Here is a 23277-nt window from a genome sequence, read left to right as displayed (position 1 = left end):
GTTTCCATTGCTATTTCCCGCCTTGTTTCCCTCCAGATGTTGGAGTGCTCCAGAGTTCAGGCCCATGCTTTTCTTCTCTAAGTTGTGGCTTAAGTGACCTCAGCCAATTTCAAGGCATTTATTACCACCTACACGCTGGTGAATCCCACTCCATTATCTCCAACTGGAAACTCTCCCCTGAACCTCAGTTTCATATATAGCTAGCTGCCTATTTGACATCTCCACTTCAGTAGCTAGTAAGTCCCGTCATCCTCAGCATGTCCAGAACCAAATTCCTATCTCCATCCACCCTTCCCCAGACCTGCTTCTTCTACCTTCTTCTCAGTAAACAACAGTTGCATTCATCCAAAAGTATTGGAGTCATCCTTTTCTTCTCGCTCCCCATCTCTGACCTATCAGCCAATCTTGTCAGTTCTATCTTTAGAGTACTTCTAGAATCTGACCACTTCTTTCCAGCCCACTGTTACTGTGCATTGATTTTTGCAGTGTCATCCCCTCTAGTCTCCTTGCTTTTGCCTTTGCTCCCTAACGTCTCTTCTCAGTGCTATATCTATAGTGATCCCATTAACACAGAAGTTTCCCATCTCAGAATAAAGCCAAAGTTCTTACACTGGCCCCCTGCCTTCTGGCTTGTCTCACCTGTCTTCTCATTCCCCCTCTTTAACTTGGTGCCAGCCACACTGACCTGCTTGCTGTTCCTACAACACTGGCATAGTCCCACCTCAGGGCCTTGGTCATTGCTATTTGCAGTGCTAGGATTCTTTTCCCTTAGATATCCTCATGGCTTATTCCCTCACCTCCTTCAAGGCTCTGCTCACATGTCACTTTACCACTGAGACCTTCTCTGATTACTATATTTAAAATTGTGACTCCTATCCCTACCCTTCTGGCACTGTAATTTTTCTCTGCTTCTTTTTTCTTTTCTTTGATCAGACCTATTGGGACTCATCACCATCAGAAACGTTTTTATTTATTACCCTCCTCCCCCAGAATGTAATGTCTACAAAGACAGGGACTTTGTTGTCTTTGTTTTGTTTCAACTTTTGTATCTCCAGTGCTTAAAAACGTGCCAAATGAAATGGACAAAATGTGTATGATATACTGTATTAGAATTTAAAACTTCTGCTCTGAGAAAAACACTATTAAGAAAATTAAGAGATAAGCCAATATTTGAATAAGAAATATTTGCAAATAAGAAAATATTTGCAAAACACACATGGGATAAAGTACTTGTATCTAAAATATACAAAGAGGGGCACCTGGGTGGCTCAGTTGGTTAAGCATCTGACTCTTGATTTTGGCTCAGGTCATGATCTCAGGGTTGTGAGATCAAGCCCCTTGTCAGTCTCCACACTGAACATGGAGCCTACTTAAGAGTCTCTCTCCCTCTCCTTTTGCCCCTCTTCCCCTAAAATACACACACACACACACAAACACACACACACACACACACACCCCTCTTAAAACTCAATAGTGAGAAAATTAAAAAAAAAAATTAAAAAGGGGACAAAAGACACCTCACCAATGACGATACACAGATAAGCTTATTTAAAGATAATCAACATCTTAGGGAATGAAATGCCACTACATACATACCAGAATGGCTAAAATCCAAAAAAACTGATAATACCAAATGCTGACAAGGAGGAAAAGCAACAGGAACTTCTATTCATTGCCTGTGGAAATGCAGAACGGTACAACTACTCTGGAAAACAAAGCTAACTATAATCTTACTAAACTGTGTGATCCAGCAGTCACTCTAATCTACCCAATTAGATGAAAACTTACATCCACACAAAATCCTGCGTGTGAATGCTTATAGCAGCTTTATTCAGAATTACCGAAAATTGGAAGCGACTGAGATGTCTTACAGTAGGTGAATAAACAAACAAACTATAGTACATCTATATAATAGCATATTGTTTCTTGATAAAAAGAAATGAAAAAAAAAATTTAAGGGGATCTCAAGTCACAAAAAGACATGGAGGAAACTTAAATGCATATTACTAAGTGAAAGTCAGTCTGAAAAAGGATACATCCTCTCTGTTTCCAACTATATGCCATTTTTAAAAAGGCAAACTATAGATATTGGTAAAAATCGTGGGCACCTGGGTGGCTCAGATGGTTAAGCCTCTGCCTTCTGCTCAGGTCATGATCCCAGGGTCTTGGGATCGAGTCCTGCATCAGGGTCCCTGCTCAGTGGGGGGTCTGCTTCTCACTCCCCCTCTGCTCCCCCCTGCTTGTGTTCTCTCACTCTCTCTGTCAAATAAACAAATAAAAATAAAATCTTTTTTTAAAAATCTCTACAAGTAAAAAGTTAGTGGTTGCCGGAACTCCAGGGGAGACTGGAGGGATGGATGAATAGGTGACATACAGAGGGTTTTTAGAGTGACGAAACTATTCCAAATAAAACCGTAAGGTGCATACGTGTTAGTATAGATCAGTCAAAATCCAAAGTTTAGGGGCACCTTGATGGCTCAGTGGGTGAAGCCTCTGCCTTCAGCTCAGGTCATGATATCATGGTCCTGGGATCAAGCCCCACATCAGGCTCTCTGCTCGGTGGGGAGCCTGCTTTCCCCTCTGTCTCTCTTCCTGCCTCTCTGCCTACTTGTGATCTGTCAAATAAATTAAAGCTTTTTTAAAAAAAATCCATAGTTTAAAATACAAAGAATGAACCAGATGTATCACTATTGGTTCATGAATTGTGAGAAGTGCACCACACTAAAGCGAGAGGTTACTGGGGGAGGGCATGGAGATGGGGTAGGTGTATAGAACTCTCTGTGCTGTCTATCCAGTTACTCTGTAAATAAAAAACTGCTTAAAAATTGAAGTGAAGGGGGAAACACTTGGGCGCCTTGGTTAAGCATATGCCTTCAGCTCAGGTCATGATCCCGGGGTCCTGGGATCTCTTCCCACATCAGGCTCCTGGCTCATGGGGAGTCTGCTTCTCCCTCTAACCTTACCCCCTGCTCATGATCTCTCTCACTCTCATTCAGATAAATAAATAAAATATTAAAAATATTGATTCATGTCATGACCCAGGTTCCTGGAGCCCCGCATCAGGCTCCCTGTTCAGCGGGGAGCATGCTTCTCCCTCTGCCTGCCTCTTCCCCTGCTTGCACTCTCTTGCTCTCTCTCTCTCTGACAAATAATTAAATAAAATCTTTTCAAAAATTAAAGTGAGTTAATTAAACTATAGATTGATGTCAAATCATTACGCTATACGCCTTAAACTTCTACGGTGCTGTATGCCGATCATACCTCAATAAAACTGGTGGGGCTGGGCTATAGATTTCTCGTGCTTTCTGAATCAAGAGTTAGGGAAAAGTAGGTGGCTGAGAGAAGTAACAGTTCATTCTGTTCATCTGCTGGATTAAGGTACTTTGAAAGAAATACCCAAATAAGAGGAATATAGAAGGACATTAATGACCATGAGGCTCAATAAGGAGACCTCAACATTTCTGGTCTACTTTTAAATCACAGGCTCTAACACCTTGAGGGGAGAATGCAAGGTAGTTGTAGTGTGACCCAGACTCCACATTTCTTACTAGCTGAGAGTGCCCGGGAATTTTCAGACACTCCAGTAAAAGTCGGTCAGAGCTACCTGAGAGGAATTTCTTCCCACTACCTTAGGCTGCCAGTTCCAGACAGTGTTTTGGATTCCAAGTTACCCTTTCATTATTTTCTGGAGCCGTTTGAGATTAAACAAGTCTGGGGGCGCAGCTGAATCCCCAGGGTTAGATTCTAAAGCCTTGTGGCTCAGCCCTGTCTGCCAGTTTTAGAAGCAGCTTGGAGTGGCAGTGGTTGATGCATTATATTAGTTTGTCTGTATTTAATAGTCTTTCATTGTTGGTTGAAAAGACCTATTACCCTAGCCACCACACTGCCTAGAAGAGCAGGGTTGAAGCTCGATACATTTAGTTACCTGGTTAACTCTTTCCATTTATCTCTAGAGTGTAACAAGAAATTCTTTTTTTTTTTTTTGAAAGACACATTGAGCCTCCTGATCAGACTATTACATTGAGCAGTCAACAGCATGGGGGCAAAAAAATAAATCTACATTAAAACCCTCTGTTGGAATGCTTTACACTTTCCGTGGAACAGAAACTGAAATAACCTGTTATACAATTAGTCACAGATACAGTCCTCGGTTTTTTGCCCAGGCACAGGAGTATTGTCTAAAACGTGTCTTCAGGAATGCCTGGGTGGCTCAGACAGTGAAGCGTCTGCCTTCGGCTCGGGTCATGATCCCAGGGTCCTGGGATCGAGCCCTTCTGCATTGCAGAGGCTTCTCCCTCCCCCTCTTCCTGCCATTCCCCCACTTGTGCTCTCTCTCTGTCAAATAAATAAATAAAATCTCGAAGAAATAAAAATAAAATAAATAGATAAAGCCTGTCTTCTTTGGAGCAGCGAGGCCCTGCCACCACTGTGCTTGGCTGAGGTCACGAATCTGTTGTAACCTGTAGCTTCCCTGTCACTTCTCTGGCTCTCCTCTCCGGCTCAGCTTTGTTTCCTGGCAGTCGTGACAAGCCACTGCCTCTGCCGTAGCCTCTGCTGCTGCTGGAACCGCCACAGCCACCTTGGTTTCCTGGTTTGGCAAAGTATTGACCTCCACCACTGTAGGGGCCAGAGCTTCTGCCTCCAAAATTTCCTCCTTTCATGAGTCTACAATGTGAGGACTGATTGTTGTACTGTCAGGGAATTATTACCAAATCTGTTAGCGCCATCCCCACTGCCACCAGAGCACTACCACCTCGACTGCTACCAAAGCCACCTCACCCACAGACGTTCCCTCCACGACCAAAGTTGTCATTCCAGTTGTCATTCCCACCAAAACCACCTCCATCACCATCACCGAAGTTTCCAGAACCATTTCAGCCTCTTCGGCTGGATGAAGCACTAACCATCTCTTGCTTAGACAGGGCTTTCCTTACTTCACAGTCATGGCCATTCACATTATGATGTTTTTGAATGACAGTCTTGTCTACAGAGTCATGGTCATCGAATATTACAAAAGCAAAGCCTCTCTTCTTGCCACTGCCTCAGTCAATCATGATTTCCGTCACTTCTACTTTCCCATACTGTTCAGAATAATCTCTTGGGTGATGTTCTCCAGTGTCTTATTTCATGCCACCAACAAAAATATTTTTCACACTTAAGTGGGCACCAAGCCTTTGAGAATCTTCTCTTGAGACAGCACTGTTTGGTTCTACAACTCTTCCATCACCTTATGTGGCCTCAAGTTCATGGCTGCTTCCATCTCCCCCACGTTGGCTTCCATGACAAACCCAAAGCCTCTGGAGCCTTTGGATCTCTCATTACCACATAGTCTGTAAGGGTTCCCCATGGCTCAGAATGGCTCCTCAGACTCTCATCAGTTGTTTCAAAGCTCAGCCCTGTGATGAAGAGCCTCCACAGCGCTCCAGGCTCTTTGGGAGCTTCTGACTTGGACATAACGGCGGTGGGAGGGGAGACTTTAAAAATCCTTACTTGGCGGCACCCACGGGCAGAAAAAAATAATCCCAAGAAATTCTCACTTTAGAACAGGTGTTGACAAACTGATCCAGCCTGCCTCCTATTATTAATGTAGCCTGTGAGCTAAGAATGGCTTTCACATTTTTAAGTGGTTGGGGTGGGGGGTGGGGGGGGAATCAAAAGAATAAGATTTCATGACACATGAAAATAATATGAAATTTAAAGTTCAGACATTCATAAATAAAGAATGTTGGAACACAGCCATGTCCACTTGTTTATGGATTTTCTATGGTTGCTTTTGGACTGCAACAGCAAAGTTCAATAGTTAGGAAAGAGATGGTATAGGCCACAGAGCTTAAAATATTTACCACCTGACCCCTTACAGAAAAAGATTGACAAACCCCACTTTTGAGCATTAAATGTTCTCTAGAGTTTTGAAAGAGTCAAGGCAACTCCTAAAAGTGCCAGTCATTCTCAGGGAAGACGATACTGAGGACAGCTGACTTCAGCTTTAATAATTTGGGGGAAATGACTAAGAAATAAAACTTGAGGGGTCATAGAAGGGAGGGGATAGAATGTCTTCCATTTCTCTTAGACCAGGAGATAACAGCTTTTTGATAGATTAAAAATACAAAGTGTTTCAAGATATGGTCATATTACTTCTAAACTCTGTTTACTTTATTATCAGTTTTGTGCTCAGATGCAACATAATATAAACAAATTAACTATGTCATCGTTTCCATGTCCAAAGTGTAGGACACCAAGTGAGATAGATCTCAAAGTCATCTCTTGTATTATTTCCATGATGTCACTCACACTTGAGTCTCAGTACTTCTAGAGCACAAATATTGAAAACCACGTTACCCAGACACCTCATTTGTCAGTTTCAGCTTCCTCTTAGACTTTTGCTGGAGCTGCCATATCAAGCCCACTTGTAAGTGTCATCCTTCTTGATCTCTGCCTACCCCTCTTGGGGAGAAATACTTGGGGAGCAGTAAAATGGCCAAAAGGTGGCAGCAGGAGGGAGGAGGACCAGAATCAAGAGGCGAAACAAAGAGCCCTCCACTCATATGGTTGGATAACTAACTAGTCTCTGGATAATCTACAGTTGATTGAACTTTCATCAAGAAAAAATACTCTTGGGGCGCCTGGGTGGCTCAGTGGATTAAGCTGCTGCCTTCGGCTCAGTTCATGATCTCAGGGTCCTGGGATCGAGTCCTGCATCGGGCTCTCTGCTCAGCAGAGGCCTGCTTCCCTCTCTCTCTCTGCCTGCCTCTCTATCTACTTGTGATCTCTCTCTGTCAAATAAATAAATAAAATCTTTAAAAAAAAAAAAAGAAAAAGAAAAAATACTCTTGTCTAGCTCTTCCTCCCCCAACCAAATAAAAATTTCAAAGCAACTGCCACGAAAGATATGAATTGGCTTTGCTTAGGTAAAGCATCATTCTGAGTACCATGGATTATAACTTCATTTTAGAATAGCTTTATGAAACTTGATTTTTGAAAGTCCATAATTTTTTTAAAAAATTTTATTTATTTATTTGACAGAGAGAGAGAGATCACAAGTAGGTAGAGAGGCAGGTGGAGGTGGGTGGGGGGAGCAGGCTCCCCGCTGAGCAGAGAGCCTGATGCGGGGCTCGATCCCAGGACCCTGAGATCATGACCTGAGCCGAAGGCAGAGGCTTAACCCTCTGAGCCACCCAAGTGTCCCAAAAGTCCATAATTTTTTTTTTAAGATTTTATTTATTTATTTGACAGACAGAGATCACAAGTAGGCAGAGAGGCAGGCAGAGAGAGAGGGAGGGAAGCAGGCTCCCTGATGAGCAGAGAGCCCAATGTGGGACTCGATCCCAGGACCCTGGGATCATGACCCGAGCCAAAAGCAGAGGCTTTAACCCACTGAGCCACCCAGGTGCCCCAAAAGTCCATAATTTTTAAAAAATATTTTATGATTTAAGTAATCTCCACCCCATCTTGGGACTTGAACTCACAACCCCGAGATCAAGAGTCACAGGCTCCACCGACTGAGCCAGCCAGGTGCCCAGTCCATGTTTTAGGATCAGTTCAGAAACACTAGAAATGTTTAACTTTCCCTGATAGTTTCAGAGTGGCTTTTTTTTTTTTTTTTAAGATTTAATTTATTTAATGAGAGGGAGGGAAGGAGAGAGAGAATGATCGAGCAAGAGCACAAGAGCAGGGGGAGGGAGAAGCAGACTCCCTGCTGAACAGGGAGCCAAATGTGAGGCTCAATCCCAGGACGTGGGATCCTGACCTGAGCTGAAGGCAGATGCTTAACCAACTAAGCCACCCAGGTGCCCCAGAGTTTGTTTGTTTGTTTTTTAATACTTTGTTTTTAGATAAAGTTTCTAAAAAAATTTTTTTTACTTCACTAGATTAGTAGCTATTAAGAAAAAAAAAAGATAGGTTAACCTTATTCTCAGCTATTAACCAGAAGAAAAGAGATCCTTGGGTGAAAACGTGAAGACAGTAGACAGCACTGGCTTGGCAGGTGACAGGAAGAAGAGAATGCCACTGCAGAAAAACAAACTTGTGGGATCACCAGAGACTGGCTTGTCTCTGTCTTGACTTTTTCACTTGGCCCTTATAATAAATGGGGCTGTTGTTTTACAGACTCTCTCCTAGAATTATTGTGTAGTGATTTTCAAATATTATACAAATTATATGAGAAACATACTAAATGATAGAATTTATGTGCAGTTTAGGAAGATCCTCTTTTTGAATCTTTTTTTTTTTTTTTTTCAAAGTAAATTCTACCCCCAGCATGGGGCTCAGAATCATGACCCTGAGATCAAGAGTCACAGGCTCTCCCAACAGAGCCAGCCAGGTGCCTCCTCCGTCTGAAACTTTTAATGAAAATGTTACCATGAAATTTCTTGTCAAAGCAATAAGTAACAAGTAATTTAGCAATTTTAAGTTAAAAATGTCTTCTCATTCACCTTTGGACTCTCATATTTGGTGATCTTTCCCGTCTGTGATTAAACCACCTTTCCATTTCTTCTTTCTCTCTAATTATGTTTTGTCATACCAAACATCAATTTCTTTTTTTTTTTTTAAAGATCTTTTATTTTTATTTGTCAGAGAGAGAGGGAGAGGTAGGCAGAGGGAGAATAAGACTCCCCACTGAGCAAAGAGCCTGATACGGAACTTGTTCCCAGGACCCTGGGATCACAACCTGAGCCAAAGGCAGATGCTTAACCCCTGGGCCTCCCACGCATCCTGTTTTGTGTTGTTTTTAGGTGAATAGGCTCTTTTAAAAGAGTATTTTCATAATACCATTAGTTTAATAGCAATTTTAAATTCTTTAAAGAAAGTTTGCGAATTTGATAATTTTTAAGAGTAGCAACTGGGAAAACATTTAATATGTTGTTTAATGGGAAAAAAAAGGCAGGGGCCTACAAGGGGCACCTGGCTGGCTCAGGGTCATGAGTTTGAGTCCCACATGGGGGTAGAGATTACTTAAATAAATAATATTTTTTAAAAGGCTGACAAAATTATATCTATAATTTTCTTTTTTAATTATGAAGAAGAATTAGAAGGGAGCTTTCACACGAAATTAAAATAATGTGTTTGAGTTCTATAACTATAGACGATTTTTCTCCTTTGGTCTTACTTCATTTCCCTTATTGTTATTATAGGATGTTATTTATGCAATTAATAAAATTCAGGGATGGGAAAGAAAGCTTAGGATTTATAATTTACAGTGACTCTTGAGACTTCTCTTACTTCTGGCAAAGCCTATGCCCTTGCTATTTCCAGTACTTGATCTTAACCTCCCAGGAAGCCTGAGAAGATGGGAATGGAAGGGAGATCAGGGAGTCTCCTACGTTGGCCCCTGAAGTCAGTGTACAGTTAATACTGCAGAATGTACTTTCAGAGCCATGATGCTCCAGGACAACGGTATTTGTAAGTGCCTCGAGACACCATCCCTTCCCGACAATTTGGGAAGCAGAACAGCAGAGTGCTCAAGAGCACCTGTGGACTTTACTCCCAGGTAGGCCTGAGTTTGAATCCCACGCAGATGCCTGGGTGAATCCCAGTCTTGTTAGAACTTGGGCAGAGGAGCGCCTGCATGGCTTAGTGTAATTAAGCCTCTGCCTTCAGCTCAGGTCATGATCCCAGGATCCCTGGGATTGGGCTCCCTGCTCAGCGGGAAGCCTGCTTCTCCCTCTCGCACTCCCCCTGCTTGTGTTCCCTCTTTCACTGTCTCTCTCTATCAAATAAAAAATAAATAATTTTTTTTTAAAAAGAACTTGGGCATAATACTTAATTTCTTTGGCTTATGTTTATCTATGTATAAAATGGGAAAATAATGAAATCTATCTCATAAAGTCATAACGAGAATTAATAGAGTAAATCTGAGCAAGAATGTTCAGTGAATACACAATAAATGTTCCTATTTGTATGCTTCTTGGCTCTCCTGACATCTACTTTGGAGCTTTGCTGGAAATATTTTCTGGGTAGCCCCCTTTAATCAATCCATCAATCAATCAATTAGAGTATTTTGCATCCATAGATGAGGTAAGGGTTTTCAGCTCAGTTTCCGTTTGTTGTGCTAATGAGAAATCTGCTTGTGGATCCTCTGCTCCTGCAGAAGCTGCCCTGTCTTCTCTGTTTATTAAAGTAACCTTCTCCTTTTACTTTACAGATCTATGTAATTGACAGTGCAGACAGAAAAAGATTTGAAGAGACGGGTCAGGTAAATAATTCTTCTGTTGAGATGTTTTCCAAATAACTAGGTATTCATTAATCTACCCTGTAAATGCATGAGAGCAAGGGAGGCATTTTTTGTTTAACCTTTGCAGTTTAAACAAAAAAATCATTCTGGCAAGCAAGCAAAAATACCAGTTGCCAAAAAAAAAGTTGCAAAAAATTTTTAAAAAAAGGTTGCCTGCAAGGAAATTAGTTGAGAGTTCTTTAAACTATTTTTTGATTACAGCCTTTTAGTTTTAGTCAGATAAACAAGATATAAGCAGTTGGAACTTACCACCATGCTCAAAAGTTCAGGTTTCTTCCCAGGCCACTTAGAAATGAACCCAGAGGAACAATTCACTTGTCATTTCTATGTACAGTTTCAACAGCAGCTTAATTGATCCGAGGGTGCCTCTGACAAATTTGAAGGGATGGGAGGAAACATGCAAGCCAAGACTAAGCCGCCCTTGTTCCCAAGCCAAGAGATAGACTTTGAACCCAAATATGGCTTCACATGCACAGTACATGTCAACATGATTACACGGTGAGAGTTGTGTACACCGTTTTAAAGAGAGAAGCAGTGGACATCACCATTTTACCCAGATAGAGTATACTGATAAGAAGCAAAGAGTAGAATGACCTCTTTAGAATGACCTCTTTTGAGGCCTGTGTCCTCAACTGCCACAGATGGGCTTCCAAAGGTAGCATTCCCCATGTTTATGTCCCCTTTCCCTGAAAATTAGTTTGAGAACTCCTTTCCATACCTTGATGACTTCTGTATCATCACTCAGGTGAAGCAATGCCAAACACGAGTTCAGAGGTAAGGGGTGTTAATGGGATGGTATGCCTCTTGAACCCCCAGTTCCCTTTGACAGCTCAAGTGTCCCAAGCTGCAGAAATGTGAGTTGAATAGGGAAGAGGTGGGTCCCCATAAGTTAATACACGCCATCTCCTCTGCTGATTGCAGACGGAATCAACATACAGCTAGGACCCCAAGCAATAACCCAACATCAGACACTTGGCCAGACGGACTAAAGATGGTTATTTTAGGGCGTGAGTGTGATGACATGCAGTGCGCTTGCATGCATGCTTTGAAGGTTCAGACGGATGAAGCAGCGTTATCATCTCCAGAGTCATTGTTATTTTCAGTGTAAAATGTGTGTGTCCTGTTTGCGTGTGCGCGCATGCGTTGAAAGTCATTTGCAGATCACAACCTTGAGTAGGTTTTAAGTCTCTATCCACAACGTTTGCTCTCCTTTGAACGGTGTTTCTGAGGATATTGTCTCTGCATCCATGGCAGTGCCATTTGCAGAGTTTGTTGAAACGCAGATTCCTTGGCCCTACCTCAGACTTTCCAAAGTCAGCATCTCTGGGGTAGGCCCAGGAATCTGCCAGGGAATTCTTCCCCAGGCTCAAGTTTGAGAACCATTGCCCTTAGAAGTTGCTAGTTGATGAGCTTAACACTTCTGTGTTTTTCTAGTTGGAAGTACATGGTTAAATATCATAGATTTCATCCTTCCCTTCCCATCCATTCCCGAAATGATCCAGGAACTAGCTGAATTACTGGAGGAAGAAAAGCTAAGTTGTGTGCCAGTGCTCATCTTTGCTAACAAGCAGGATTTGCTCACGGCAGCCCCTGCCTCTGAAATTGCAGAAGGACTAAACCTGCACACCATCCGCGACCGTGTCTGGCAGATCCAGTCCTGCTCAGCCCTCACGGGAGAGGGCGTTCAGGTGAGATTACCAGAAGGCTTGGTTACCTGGCAACATGGCACCCAACCAATGTAGTCTGTCTCCGTGGTTGAGCTGAGCTAGATAGAAAAAGATATGAAACCAATAGCCTTTGATTGGCAGATGAACCACTCCAGGATGTGAAAGGCATGGAGGAGTTTGGTTCTTTTTTACTTAGCAACCAATCTGATAATCATTAACTATTCCAGGAAAGCCACTGATGAACCACCCCACGTGAGGGACAAACTACCCCACTGGCTAGGAGGTCAGAACAGAAGACCCTCGAAGATGCTTTCTAACTAGGATTCTTTGATGACTGGGTTGGGGGTTTTGTGTTGTATCTAATATTATGGATGCTAAGTGCTTGTGCTCCCAAGGTAACAGCCGTCAACAGTCGTGCACACCAGTTATCCTAGAAGTGTTTTGATTTTTCTCTTGGCTAACTCCCCTGCCCTCAGGGCTGGTGTCTTTTTCCTACTTCTTCACGTTGGTTTCCCACCGGGAGGCTTCTGCTGACAGAAAGCCCCATGCTTTATACCAAGGAACTATAAACCAGAGGAACAGTCTCCCCCCTCATTTGATATTAATTTAGGGCAGAAAATGATTGTATCCCAGCTACCTGAGAGCCTGCATCCTCAAAGAATGAGAAACCGTTTCAGCTCTGATGCTTCCCACCAAGCAGCCTTGAACCAGCTGACACGTAGGGCTACTTCTTTATTCTGGAGCCCCAGCATGCTGACATGCCTCAATTTAAACATCTGGTGTACCTGCCAGGGAAGTGGCCCAGTGCTTCAAGAAGCAGACAGTCCTGCTCCAGGGTGCTGGGGGGTGGGGGATTAGCAACATCTGAAGGAACGGAGTCTTCCCCCACTGCCATATGGCGGGTGTCAGAACCACATGGCCAGTTTGCTTGTCTCTCAACTTGGTTCGGGCGATTTGCTTCTCCATTTTTGTCCTGCAGCCTCTTTCCATTTCCCTTCTAATGCTCTTCATCCCCCTCTCCTAAGACATTTGACATTGATTGGTCTTAAAACTGCCTGACTGCTTTTATCTCAATCAAATAGTCACTTCCAAGAATTATCTCAGTTGTTCCATCTGTTTGCTGCTTTGGCTTTTTTCTTCTTGTTACACAAACAGCTGGAGCCTGCTTCTGTGCTTGGCCTCTAGATCCAAGGGCCCCGCAGTCCACACTGGCCGCGCGCCTCCTCCTCCAGGCTCCTCAGTACCTACGCCCTCAGAAGCTCTCCGTGCATGTGTGCGCATTGCGGGGGGCTCTCAGGTAGCCAGAGAGGCGCTCGGCTGCGTACCCAGAACAGATGCCGGAGCTCTGTGGGTCTCTGTGAGGTTTAGGTTCGGGAAGGGTCAGGCATTCAGCCTTCGTATTTCCTTCGTCCTAGACTCTGGTTATAAAAGTAATGTACTCTCATTGTGAATCATGTACAAGTATATAAAACTAAAAACTGAAAAGTTCTTTCCTCTCTCCCCTAATCCCACTCCACAAAGGAGCTGATCACACGAGTAGTTTTTTTCTTCTCAAGTCTCCTCTCTAAAATTGCAGTCACATATGTGATTATATTTCTACCAGGTTTCAAATTAGCTGCATTTTTCAGCTTAATTTACAAGCTGGTCCAACGAGTATACTACAGCCCAGCATGTTTTTGATAGGTAAACTCTCATCTTTTTATTTAGCTTCTCACTTAAAAAAAGAAGCCCAAGTTTTGCCTAAGGCAGCTCCCTGGATTGTGCATAAAATGGTATTCATGAGTCCTGAGGTTATTTTCGTGAGGAGGCGGGCCCAGAAAGGATAATAGCTTTCTTGTGTTCGTACGAACTACTTGAGGAAGAGGATTCTGCCTCTCTAAATGGTTTAGAACACAAACATAGAAAGTAGAGAACAGGGGTGCCTGAGTGGCTCAGTTGGTAGCGTGTGGGACTCTTGATCTTGGGGTTGTGAGTTTGAGCCCCATGTTGGGTGTAGATAACTTAAAAATTTTTTAAAAAGCAAAGTAGAAAATGTCTTGAGTTGCAGACTCCAAAGGTAGTACTAGAGAAAATATGTTTTGTGCATACTCCTGAGAAAAAGGGACTTGACAGCTCTGTAATCTTCTTCACTGGGCCAGAGTGTTGAAAGGAAGAAAAAGCAAAGCTGAAATTAACAGTGATGCTCTTGTTTTCTTCAGCCAGCCTTAGGGTTGTCAAAAGGAGGGCTAGAGTTATCTAGAATCAGCATTTACAGTGTTGGCATTCAAGTCAAGGGTGCTTCTTCAGAGGAGCCTGGAGGTTAGGAGGGAGTACGCCTCATTGTCTGCCCTGAGTGCGGGCCCCACTGCCCCACTCCAGTCTGGCAGAGAGTAGGGGGGTGGAGAGATCTGTGTTCTTGGCTGTGTCACCCACCATGAGTGGAGTTCCCTTTAAGTCACAGGACCTTTATGCCAAAAAAGAGGCAATGAGCTCTCAGACTGAGGGTGGGGGTTGGCAAGGGAGGGCTTTAAAATCAACCAGTTTGAATCAAGTGAGATGTCATGTGTGGTTTGATTTTGTGCAGAAAGTTCTTCTCAGATCAGGGCCTTCAGCAACCGGGTTCACAGGAAATGATATCAAGAGAGATACAACAAAGTACTGTGAACAAGAAAAATAATGATTTTATATGGAGGAGAAATAGTTTGAAGGTCACTTAATTAGTTTAGTAGATAGTACCATGGTGTATAGAATTGGGTAGTTAAGACTGGGATTTCAAGGTTAATGAGATTAGATTATGGTTAATAGAATGATATAAATTTAGAGAATTTAACCATTATTTGAAATGGGTTATTTAATAAAAATGTTAATTAAGAAGGGAATCTGCCGTCTATTGTCCTTTAATGGTAACCTTTGGGGACTGGAGAAAGGTCGGCGAGTTTTCTGTGGAAATGCTTTTTTCACTGTGAGGCACTGATTGACCATGTCCATCCCTCAGGTAATGCCTCTGACCTCAGGTCCTGTCCACTCAGCCAGTTTCTTACTTTTCACTTTAAAAAGAGTCACTTACTTGGAATTCTTTTCCTGCATTGCTTAGTTCAGGTGTAGGTCTTTAATGACTCGGATTAATTAAGGCTTTAACTATGCCTCAGAATGAAAGACGTCACTCGAAAAATGTCCGTAAGATTACTTTCAGGCATGGATACTGTGTAATAATTACTAGAATTCCCTTATCCCTATTTCATCCTCCCACTCTACCCTCCCACTCCCACCCACCGCCCCCTGAATGCTGGTCAGTAATGGGAGACCCTCCCAAGATGATCAGACATTAAATGGGTCAGGTAACATCTGGCCCCACAGCTCTAATGAGGCTGAAAGAAAATGTACCAAGGTTTTGTTTTTTTTTTAAGACCTGGGATTTCTGTTACAGTTTCAGGTGTTCAGAGACAGTGTCCCTGGTTGCATTGTGTTTGGGCATATGTGTTCCATCTAAATGCATTTGTGAGACGTGTCTCAAACCGAAAAGTGGCACCGTCGGGTGGGTGAGTGGAGCAGCGGCCACGGGCCCGCGCGATGGTGGGCCAGACCCTCTGGACTGAGAGGGCATATGCATCGCTTCTCCTTAGCGGAGTAGCTGCAACACAGGATTTCAGATTATGGAAGTTTGTGATTCTGGGCAATGATCTGAGGTTCTTGTTCTCTCGGCTCTTCTGAAGGCAAATAAGTATGTGCGGTCCATGTGGTTCCATAGCCCCTGCTCTGGGTGTGGAAATGGGCTTTGGGAGAGTTCAGAACAGGTCTTTGTTTGGCTGATTGATGGTGAAGAGGAGGCCAGCCATATGTGATTGAAGCAGGTTTTCATAGGAAACTGTCAAGAGCTGAACACAGGTAAATGGCACTAAAAGCTAGAGGAGACACCAGTCTTGAAAACTCTGTCCTGCTGAGAGGCCCATAGTCCAGAGGAGTGATCAGAAGAGACTGAATTATGTCAAGTAGTTGAATGCAGAGAGGAGAAACTGAAATACATCTGGGGAAACCTGCAGCCCCCTTGTGGCTAGACTGCCTTCCAGACACAGGGGCAGCCACCCTCTGGCCTCTTGGGGCTCGGCCCTGCCCCAGTGCATAGCATGTAACTCCAGGACGCTCTTCTTTCCCCTTCGTGTAGAGAAAATGATGAACAAAGCATCTGGCTCAGAGCCAGAGAAAGATAGAGGAATCGATTCCTCTTCCACTTACAAACCCGAACTGGAACCCCTTAGCACGGCTCCCCTCTGCTCTCGCAGTTTCAGGTGGCTGAAGATATTCCCTCTCTACAATGCCCGTGTGTTTAATTAAAATTACACTGGATTAGAATTTCCCTTCAAAGCAGAGATCGGCAGTTTCGGCCTGGCTTCTAGCCTCAGTCATCACAGAGGCCTGCCCACACCAGTAGCTCTGAGCTCACAGGTTTCCCTGTGGATTGCTCTCTGTACCCTCTACCCGATGCTCACCTTCTCTCCCACATCTCTCCCACATTTGCCATCTTCCTGCTCCAAACAGGAGTTAGCCGGCTCAGTCATCTCACCGACACAGAAAGGACCCCCAGTAACCTGAGCCCCATGAGCGCTTTGCACATGGCCACTAAACAGCCACTAGCCAAGTTTTTGGGTTTTGTTTCTTTTAACCTTGATCTAGGGGACTTTGCCCTTAATAAGCCAACAGGGTTTCAATATTTTAAAAAATGACATTCACCACTTCTTTCTAAGGCCTGACGTCAGTTATTTTTGACTCCAGTGTACATGGAACTGCTTATCTACAAGTCAGACCTCAGGGTTATTTTTAAATTTTCAAACCTATCTGTAGACTAAGAAAGCAAACTCAGAACATGTGATTTTGCTACCTCTCTGGTGCAGTACCTTTGTCACCAGAAAAAAAGTATTAATAGTGAGCAGTATTTTACGTCCACTGCCTCCAGCTGCTCCTTGACTCTGGAAGCCCTGTGGCATGAGGGGATAGGCTGCGATGCTCAGCAGGGATCTGAGCACCTCGTCATCTTAAAGCAATTACTCATGTGACCGTGTGGTCCTCATGGCATTAAAAACCAGGCCTACCCAACCGTGGCTACTGCTTCTTCCTTCCAGCCATCCACAGTGATGGATGCATGGTAGAAAAACCAATTCAAAGGAGCAATGCAGTCAGAAACCGCTCTTCCCATAGAAAGGGGCATCGAGGGCCACCTGGGTGGCGTCTGCCTTCAGCTCAGGTCAGGATCCATCCGGGATGGAGCCCTGCATTGGGCTCCTTGCTCAGTGGGGAGCCTGCTTCTCCCTCTCCCTTTGCTGCCCCCGCTTGTGCGTGCGCATGCTCACTTTCTCACAATTACAATTAAAAAAAAGGGCATCACACCTTCAGTCTTGGATGGGACTCCTACATTTCCAGCCAGATGGTTAGGGGCAGCCTTGTATTTTTCCCAGTGTTTATCATAGGGAATAATATCAGGACATAGTAAAATGTAAGATTTTTTTCCTTTTGCCATGATGCTAAACAAAGCTCAGTAGTTTAAGTTCAAGGACTCTCTTTAGTCTCTATTATTGAATTGAAGCTAATCAATTCAAATTAGGTTTCAGCAAGGTTGGTCAGGAGGAGATGCAGGGGAGGCCTGCCCCTGCCCTAAGACGGTCATCCCAGAACAAAGATCAAATGTGCGGAAATTTGGTCAAACGAGTTTTTAACAATAAAGGTTCAACCACTAAACAAACCTATGAGTTCATTTCCTTCTCTGGAGGCAGAGAGAGCATAACCCACTTCAGGTAGACAGTCACCTTTCCTCAGTCATCTGTTTTCAAAAAAACAAGGCCTTGCCAAATTGAGGCAAGGGCTATGGGACACACCGGTGAACTTGCGGAGTGGAGGGTCCCTCGTCCCGTTTCTCGGAGGGGCGGGGCCCCTGCAAGCTGTGGTCTGGCAGGCAGTTATCTGCGGGGATCTCGCAGCAAGGGACACGTGCAGGCTTCCACCTGCAGCCCGGATTTCTTGAGAGCTAAGTGACCAAAACAGCCCTTGAGACCTTCCGAGCGGCGGCACAGCGGTGCAGGGTACCTGGCTGGGGATTCTGGCCCCATATCAGCATGAAGCCGTGAGGACAGAGCAGGATTGCTCCCTTTCCCAGCCGCAGGGCAGTGCCCGCCTTGTCTTGGGCCGCCGCGTTCACCAAGCCTGGGCGCTGGCTGAAGAGCGCGGGTGCGGGAGCTGTGGCCACGTTCATGGCCTGCCTCTGCCTCCCACGATTCTGTGTCCCCACTTTCTCCTCCGGACTGTGGATGTTATAACAGTACCTACTCCACAGCGTTGTTACAAGGATTCATTTCAAAGATACAAGTTCAGTGTCTGCTCTAGGCCTGGCACCCGGATACCACGCTAGATTCTGTAAACACAACCTCAGGCCAATCAGACCCGGCCCCCGTCGCAGGGCTCCCGGACACCACCACTGTCCTTCCTTCCCAGGGGGCATCATGGCCCAGCTTGTCCCTGCTTTGACTGAAGAGGCCTCATGCCCGGTAACCACGGCCTCCCCGACACCTCTTACCTCCAGCTCGGGTTCTCGGGGTAACGACAGGAAAGGGACCACTCCCCAACCTCCAGACACTTCGGACCAGGGCAGCCCCAGGCCTCGGGCCCTGTTAATCTCCCCGGGCCTCCCACACTCCTTCAGGTTACAGGCAGCAGCTGTGGAGACCCAGGGCCCGGCAGGTCCGCCGGTGGGGATTGACCTCTGAGCGCCCTCTGTTGGCCAGACTGTGGATGGAAGGGCTTTGCCACCCCCCCCCCCCACGCCACAACAACCCCCCCACCCCACCCCCGTTGCTCACATCTGGAAGGCACTGCCTCGCAGCAGGGCTCGGTGGTTTAAATCCCCTCCACCCCCATCACAGACCCAGGAAGAAGCTGCCCCTCACCCTCCACATGCTGCTTTGGGTTCCTGCAGCTGAGTAAATATTTTTCCTATCTCTTTGGCCGCATTCATGTTCAGTCACATATAATAAAAGAACCCCCCCCATAATCAGCCACAAACCAAGAGGAAAAATTGCCATTCGTGTAGTGTGGGAACACAGTCTCGATTTCTCTGAGTGGACGATTTGATAAAATCTGCAAGTCTCTTTAGAGGAGAAAATACCGAGGTGCACACCTTGGATAGTGTTTGTCTGGGTTCCTGAAGGTGGAAAGGACTGCCCAAGTGCTGAGCTGTTCAGCTTGGAAGGCAAAGGGAAGATGGTTATCTCCTTCATCCTCTTTTATTTGTAAAATCTTTTTTGTCTCCTGGCAGGTGATCTTTTTTTTTTCCTGGAAACCAATTAGCTACTAAAATTAAACATGCTTCTCTTTTCATAATCCTTTTCATAAAATGGTCTTAAAATTGGCCTCCGCTTTTCACAGTAAGTAGCTGACCCAGTTGTAACTGCAGACGCATTGGGAGTCCACCTTTCTCCCACCTCGGCATCCTCCTACCCTTGCCCCCACTGTTGCCAGGTGCTGTCCACCTTGGGGCTTTGGGCGGTGGCCAGCCACATCTTGCCAAACGCCCTAAGGTCTGCCCTGGGACAGCCAATGGATTATCTGGTTCTCCTGCCCAAGTGCTCTGATGGCAACTGGCAGAGTTTTAATCACTGTAAATTCAGGTTATGGTCAGATTAGCCAGGAGATAGGATGCCTGCTGGTTGTTTTGCAGTGATGTATTGTTTACGGGATTAATGCTCCGAATGGCCAAGGGTGTCAGCTGATATTTATTACTTTAAGCTGTCTCAGCTGTTCAGGTTCAACTCCTAGCTCCATGGTCACAGGAAATGCGGGCTCTGCATGTCGTGTATGCCCTGAGATGGGCAGATGCAGCCGGGACCTCAGCGAGTAGGTGTCACAGATGCAGAGGAAAGGGATTCGCTGCAGGAGCCTCCTTTGATTTTGTTCTGGGCTTCCAAGGGAGCTCCGCACATCCCTGAAGGTCGGAGAGGCTCTGGGGAAAGGGAGAGCATTCAGGGATGCCTCCAGAGGGGGTTGAAAAGGAGGTTATCGCTGGCAGGCCTGGCATCCATGAGAAAGCATGCTGCCTGCCAGGTGGCTGTAGGCATTGTGTGATTTTTTACCCCCGTCCCTCTCCAGCCTTCTAAGAGAGGACACTTTCAAGGTCACTGTGCCTTTAAGGGAACCTTCTCCCCAGTCCCTCAGCTTGGTAGTGCTTAAAGCTGCAAGAATCAGGCCAGCCCTTTGAAACCTGTGTGTAGTGCTGCACGAAGAGAAATAAGGCACATTGCCCCAGTGTGTGTCTAGTAACACACACTGCAGTTGGTTTGTTTTTCCGAAAAAATTTAATTTAACCCAAGTATACACTGTCACACTGTAAACACACTGGGGCACCAGAAGGGTGGCTTATTGAATTTAATGCCCTGGCAAAGGTCAGCTTTTAGAAAAAGCCAAAAATGGCTGGAATCTCTGATAGCTCTTCAATCAGGCCTTGGATCCAGGCAGATGTGTTTATTTTTTCAGAGGGAGTTCCTGAGGACCCATCTCAAGTTCACACACTGGGCATTCCCCCTCCCATCTTCTTCCTGTGCTCTCAGAGGCCCCCCTTCTCCTCCCCAGGAGTCCACTGTCCCTGATCACCCAGGTGGGCCCCTGGGCCAAGCAAACTCCCTGGAGCTCGGGGTTGGGGTGAGAGGACCCAGGGCCCCCCCACTCCCCGCCCCGGCTTGAGTGTGTGGTGCCTTTCTTACAACTAACACTGCCTTTCTCTGCTCATTTCCCTCTAAGGACGGCATGAACTGGGTGTGCAAAAATGTCAACGCAAAGAAGAAATAAAATCTAGCTGAACGGAGAGACGCAGGAGCTGCGGGAGCTGAATTCTGTCCTGAAAAACACTAATTTGCTGCTTTCTGACCAAATGTTTTTCCATCTGTGTACAGCTACAGCTGTTTGAAGAGAGGGAACAACACGGTTTAAAAAGAATCCCCATTCCAGCAGTAGATTTAACTGATCTCTGAGGTTCAGTATCATTTTTCAAATAAAGGAATTATATTATTTCCTCTGCATAATTGAAATAGTATTAAATGTCTCAAAGCACATGATTAGAAAATGAGATCTTTTAAATGAGCAAGAGATTGCATTGCAGTTTAGACAATTCCAGTGGGCTTTTTTCTTTCAAAAAAAAAAAAAAGAAAGAAAGAAAGGAAAGGAAAAGAGGAAGAAGCAGCTTATGGTGCATTCATTTATTTCCTGACCTGTCCCTTACATCCCTTCCTACGCACTCCCCCCTCCCCCGCCGCCATGGTTCTGAAACCACAGACCGTGTTTGCTGGGTGTTTTTACTGGTGCTGGGCAGTGATTTTTACCATCACCAACCAAGCTAGGCTGGGAAGTGGCTGGTGGGGGGAGGGGAGGGGTAGCAGATGATTAAACCATCTTGTCATGCAGGTAGGAGACTGTATATGTAATCCTCACCCTTGGTGGGGGGGAACCTTTCTTGTAAACAAATCACCACAGAAATATACCTCGTCCCCACCCCCCTACCCCCCTGGCCAGCCACACAGGGAAGCAAATTCTTATGACTTTTGACAGTAATGACATCTGGAATGTAAGGAGAGGTGGGAGGTTTAATTCCAGAAAAATTACAAGGTCCTTAAAAAGCCCTCACATCGAGGGCTCAGGCTAGCGTAAACAGGCTTTCTCCAGTTCAGTGAAGCAGTGAGCCTCCGACTCTGAGATTAGCTGGCTTCTCCATGGCCGTCCTATAGAAGGGATTTCTAAAGCTCAAAGAATTCTGTTTAAATGATCACAATAGACCGCTGCTATCAGATTTTAAAAATAAATACGGCTTTACCATGAACCTGCTCCACCGAGAAAAGGCTGGCAGATCGATTTTTAGAAGAGATCAATTTTTACAGTGCTGGCAACTTGGTGGTGTGGGATGCTCGTGGGTGGAGAGGGCTCGCTGCTGGGAAGAATGCAGCAGAACTGTGTGTGATCTCTGGGGCCATGCCCAAGGGAGCGTCTCCCTGGCCGCTGGTGTCCTCTGCCTCTGAGGGCGGAGTGGAGCAGAAGGGCAAAAAGAGCTTGTCTCCCTGAGCCGGAAGGACTCCCCGGCTTCAGCTTCAGGCGCAGGAAAGCAGGCCAGAGCCGCGCTGGGCTCCTGAATTGAACTCTGTTCTAGTGCCTGAGCTCAGGGGTTTTCCGAGTGTGAATAAGAGACTGTTCAGGGCTAGTGGGTCTCAGGAGGCCAGCTGCCTTCTCATCCTGGGAGGTGGCCCTTCCCCAACCCACCAAGGCATTGGAGCGGACCCAAGGGGCCACTCCAGCCCCTGGCCCTCCGTCCCCAGCTTATTTGTGGGGGAGGGGGTTGTGCGGAGAAGTTTTTTTTTGGGGGGGGGGGGCTGCAGCATGGCAACATGGCCAGCTTCAAAGCCATTCCCAACACCAGACACAAAAAGGTGCCCTGGGGTTGCCATGGACAGACCAGTAAGGACTTGCAAAACAAAAGAGGGTGAGGTGTGTTTTTTTTTTAAACCACTGAGCTAGTTGCTCCCTGCCGTCTCCTCCTCTGGCCTCCCCGGCTCACCCAGGTGCCTCTCGGGCTTTGAACAGAGGCGAACAGAACCACAAGGAGCCCGAAACCCCTCTTCTGTCGGGCTGGCAACGCGGCTCCAGCGCTTGAAGATGGTTTTTCCCTCCAAACAGCGCACCGGGGTTGTTACCTGAGGGGCAAAATCCTTGCTTTGAGCTCGGCAACTGGGAACACTGTGACAGGGAACTTTGACTCTGGCAGTGGACAGTCCGTGAAACATGCTTGTTCTTCCACCACTGGCTGGGGGAACTGTTTGAAAGAGCCGACCCCAGGCCCCCGCCAGCCCGCGAAGCCACTCGCCCTCCTCTGATAACAGCCTCTGTGAAGGCTCAGATTGGCTTTGCAGCTAAAGACAGAGCCATTGCGGATGTCACGGGCTTTCATCTTCCCTCCGAGCCCCACTGAACCCTCCAGGGGTTCGTGGGGGTAGATGAGCGAAGCCCGGAAAATGCAGAGTTTGAAAGCTCCCGTTTGTGGAAAACAAAACGCTTCTGAAGTCCTCGCGGCCCTCCCAGCCCCGCCCCACCGCTGCGGCCGGGACCGGAGCATGGAATTGGAAGCCAGAGACGGGCACCCCCGGTCTGGCGTCCTCCCGCCCGCAGCGGGGGCTCCGCGAGCGTGGCCGGGGCCCCGCGACGGCGGGACAGGCCCCCCTCGCGGCTCCCCGCGCCGAGCGCCGCACACCCTCTCCCCTTCACCCTCCCTTGGTTACTATGGAAACAAGGGTGTCATTGATGTGGGCTGAGCCCGGGAACATGTCGGCGCACAGCTGAAAGTCAGCGATTGTGCCGGCGGGTAGAAATGTGCCGGCGTGG

The 23277-nt window shown here is 46.0% G+C and overlaps 2 protein-coding genes across 2 annotated transcripts in view; one reads left to right on the top strand and one right to left on the bottom strand.

Moving 5' to 3' along the window:
* SFXN2 (sideroflexin 2) overlaps positions 1 to 18625 on the bottom strand; it is a 61994-nt gene extending 43369 nt beyond the window's left edge. The window contains exon 1 of the mRNA XM_046027107.1: positions 18440 to 18625. The gene's annotated coding sequence lies outside the window, so the exon portion shown is untranslated. The remainder of the gene's footprint in view (positions 1 to 18439) is intronic.
* ARL3 (ADP ribosylation factor like GTPase 3) overlaps positions 1 to 20936 on the top strand; it is a 34589-nt gene extending 13653 nt beyond the window's left edge. Inside the window, exons 4-6 of the mRNA XM_046027109.1 lie at positions 10142 to 10192; positions 11734 to 11919; positions 20656 to 20936. Coding sequence (XP_045883065.1) covers positions 10142 to 10192; positions 11734 to 11919; positions 20656 to 20703 — 285 coding nt within the window. The 3' untranslated portion in view covers positions 20704 to 20936. The remainder of the gene's footprint in view (positions 1 to 10141; positions 10193 to 11733; positions 11920 to 20655) is intronic.
* The last annotated feature ends 2341 nt before the right edge of the window (positions 20937 to 23277 follow it).

This window comes from Meles meles, chromosome 13, assembly GCF_922984935.1.
Source record: "Meles meles chromosome 13, mMelMel3.1 paternal haplotype, whole genome shotgun sequence".
NCBI classification, from domain to species: domain Eukaryota; kingdom Metazoa; phylum Chordata; class Mammalia; order Carnivora; family Mustelidae; genus Meles; species Meles meles.
This window is presented reverse-complemented; position numbering and strand designations above follow the sequence as displayed.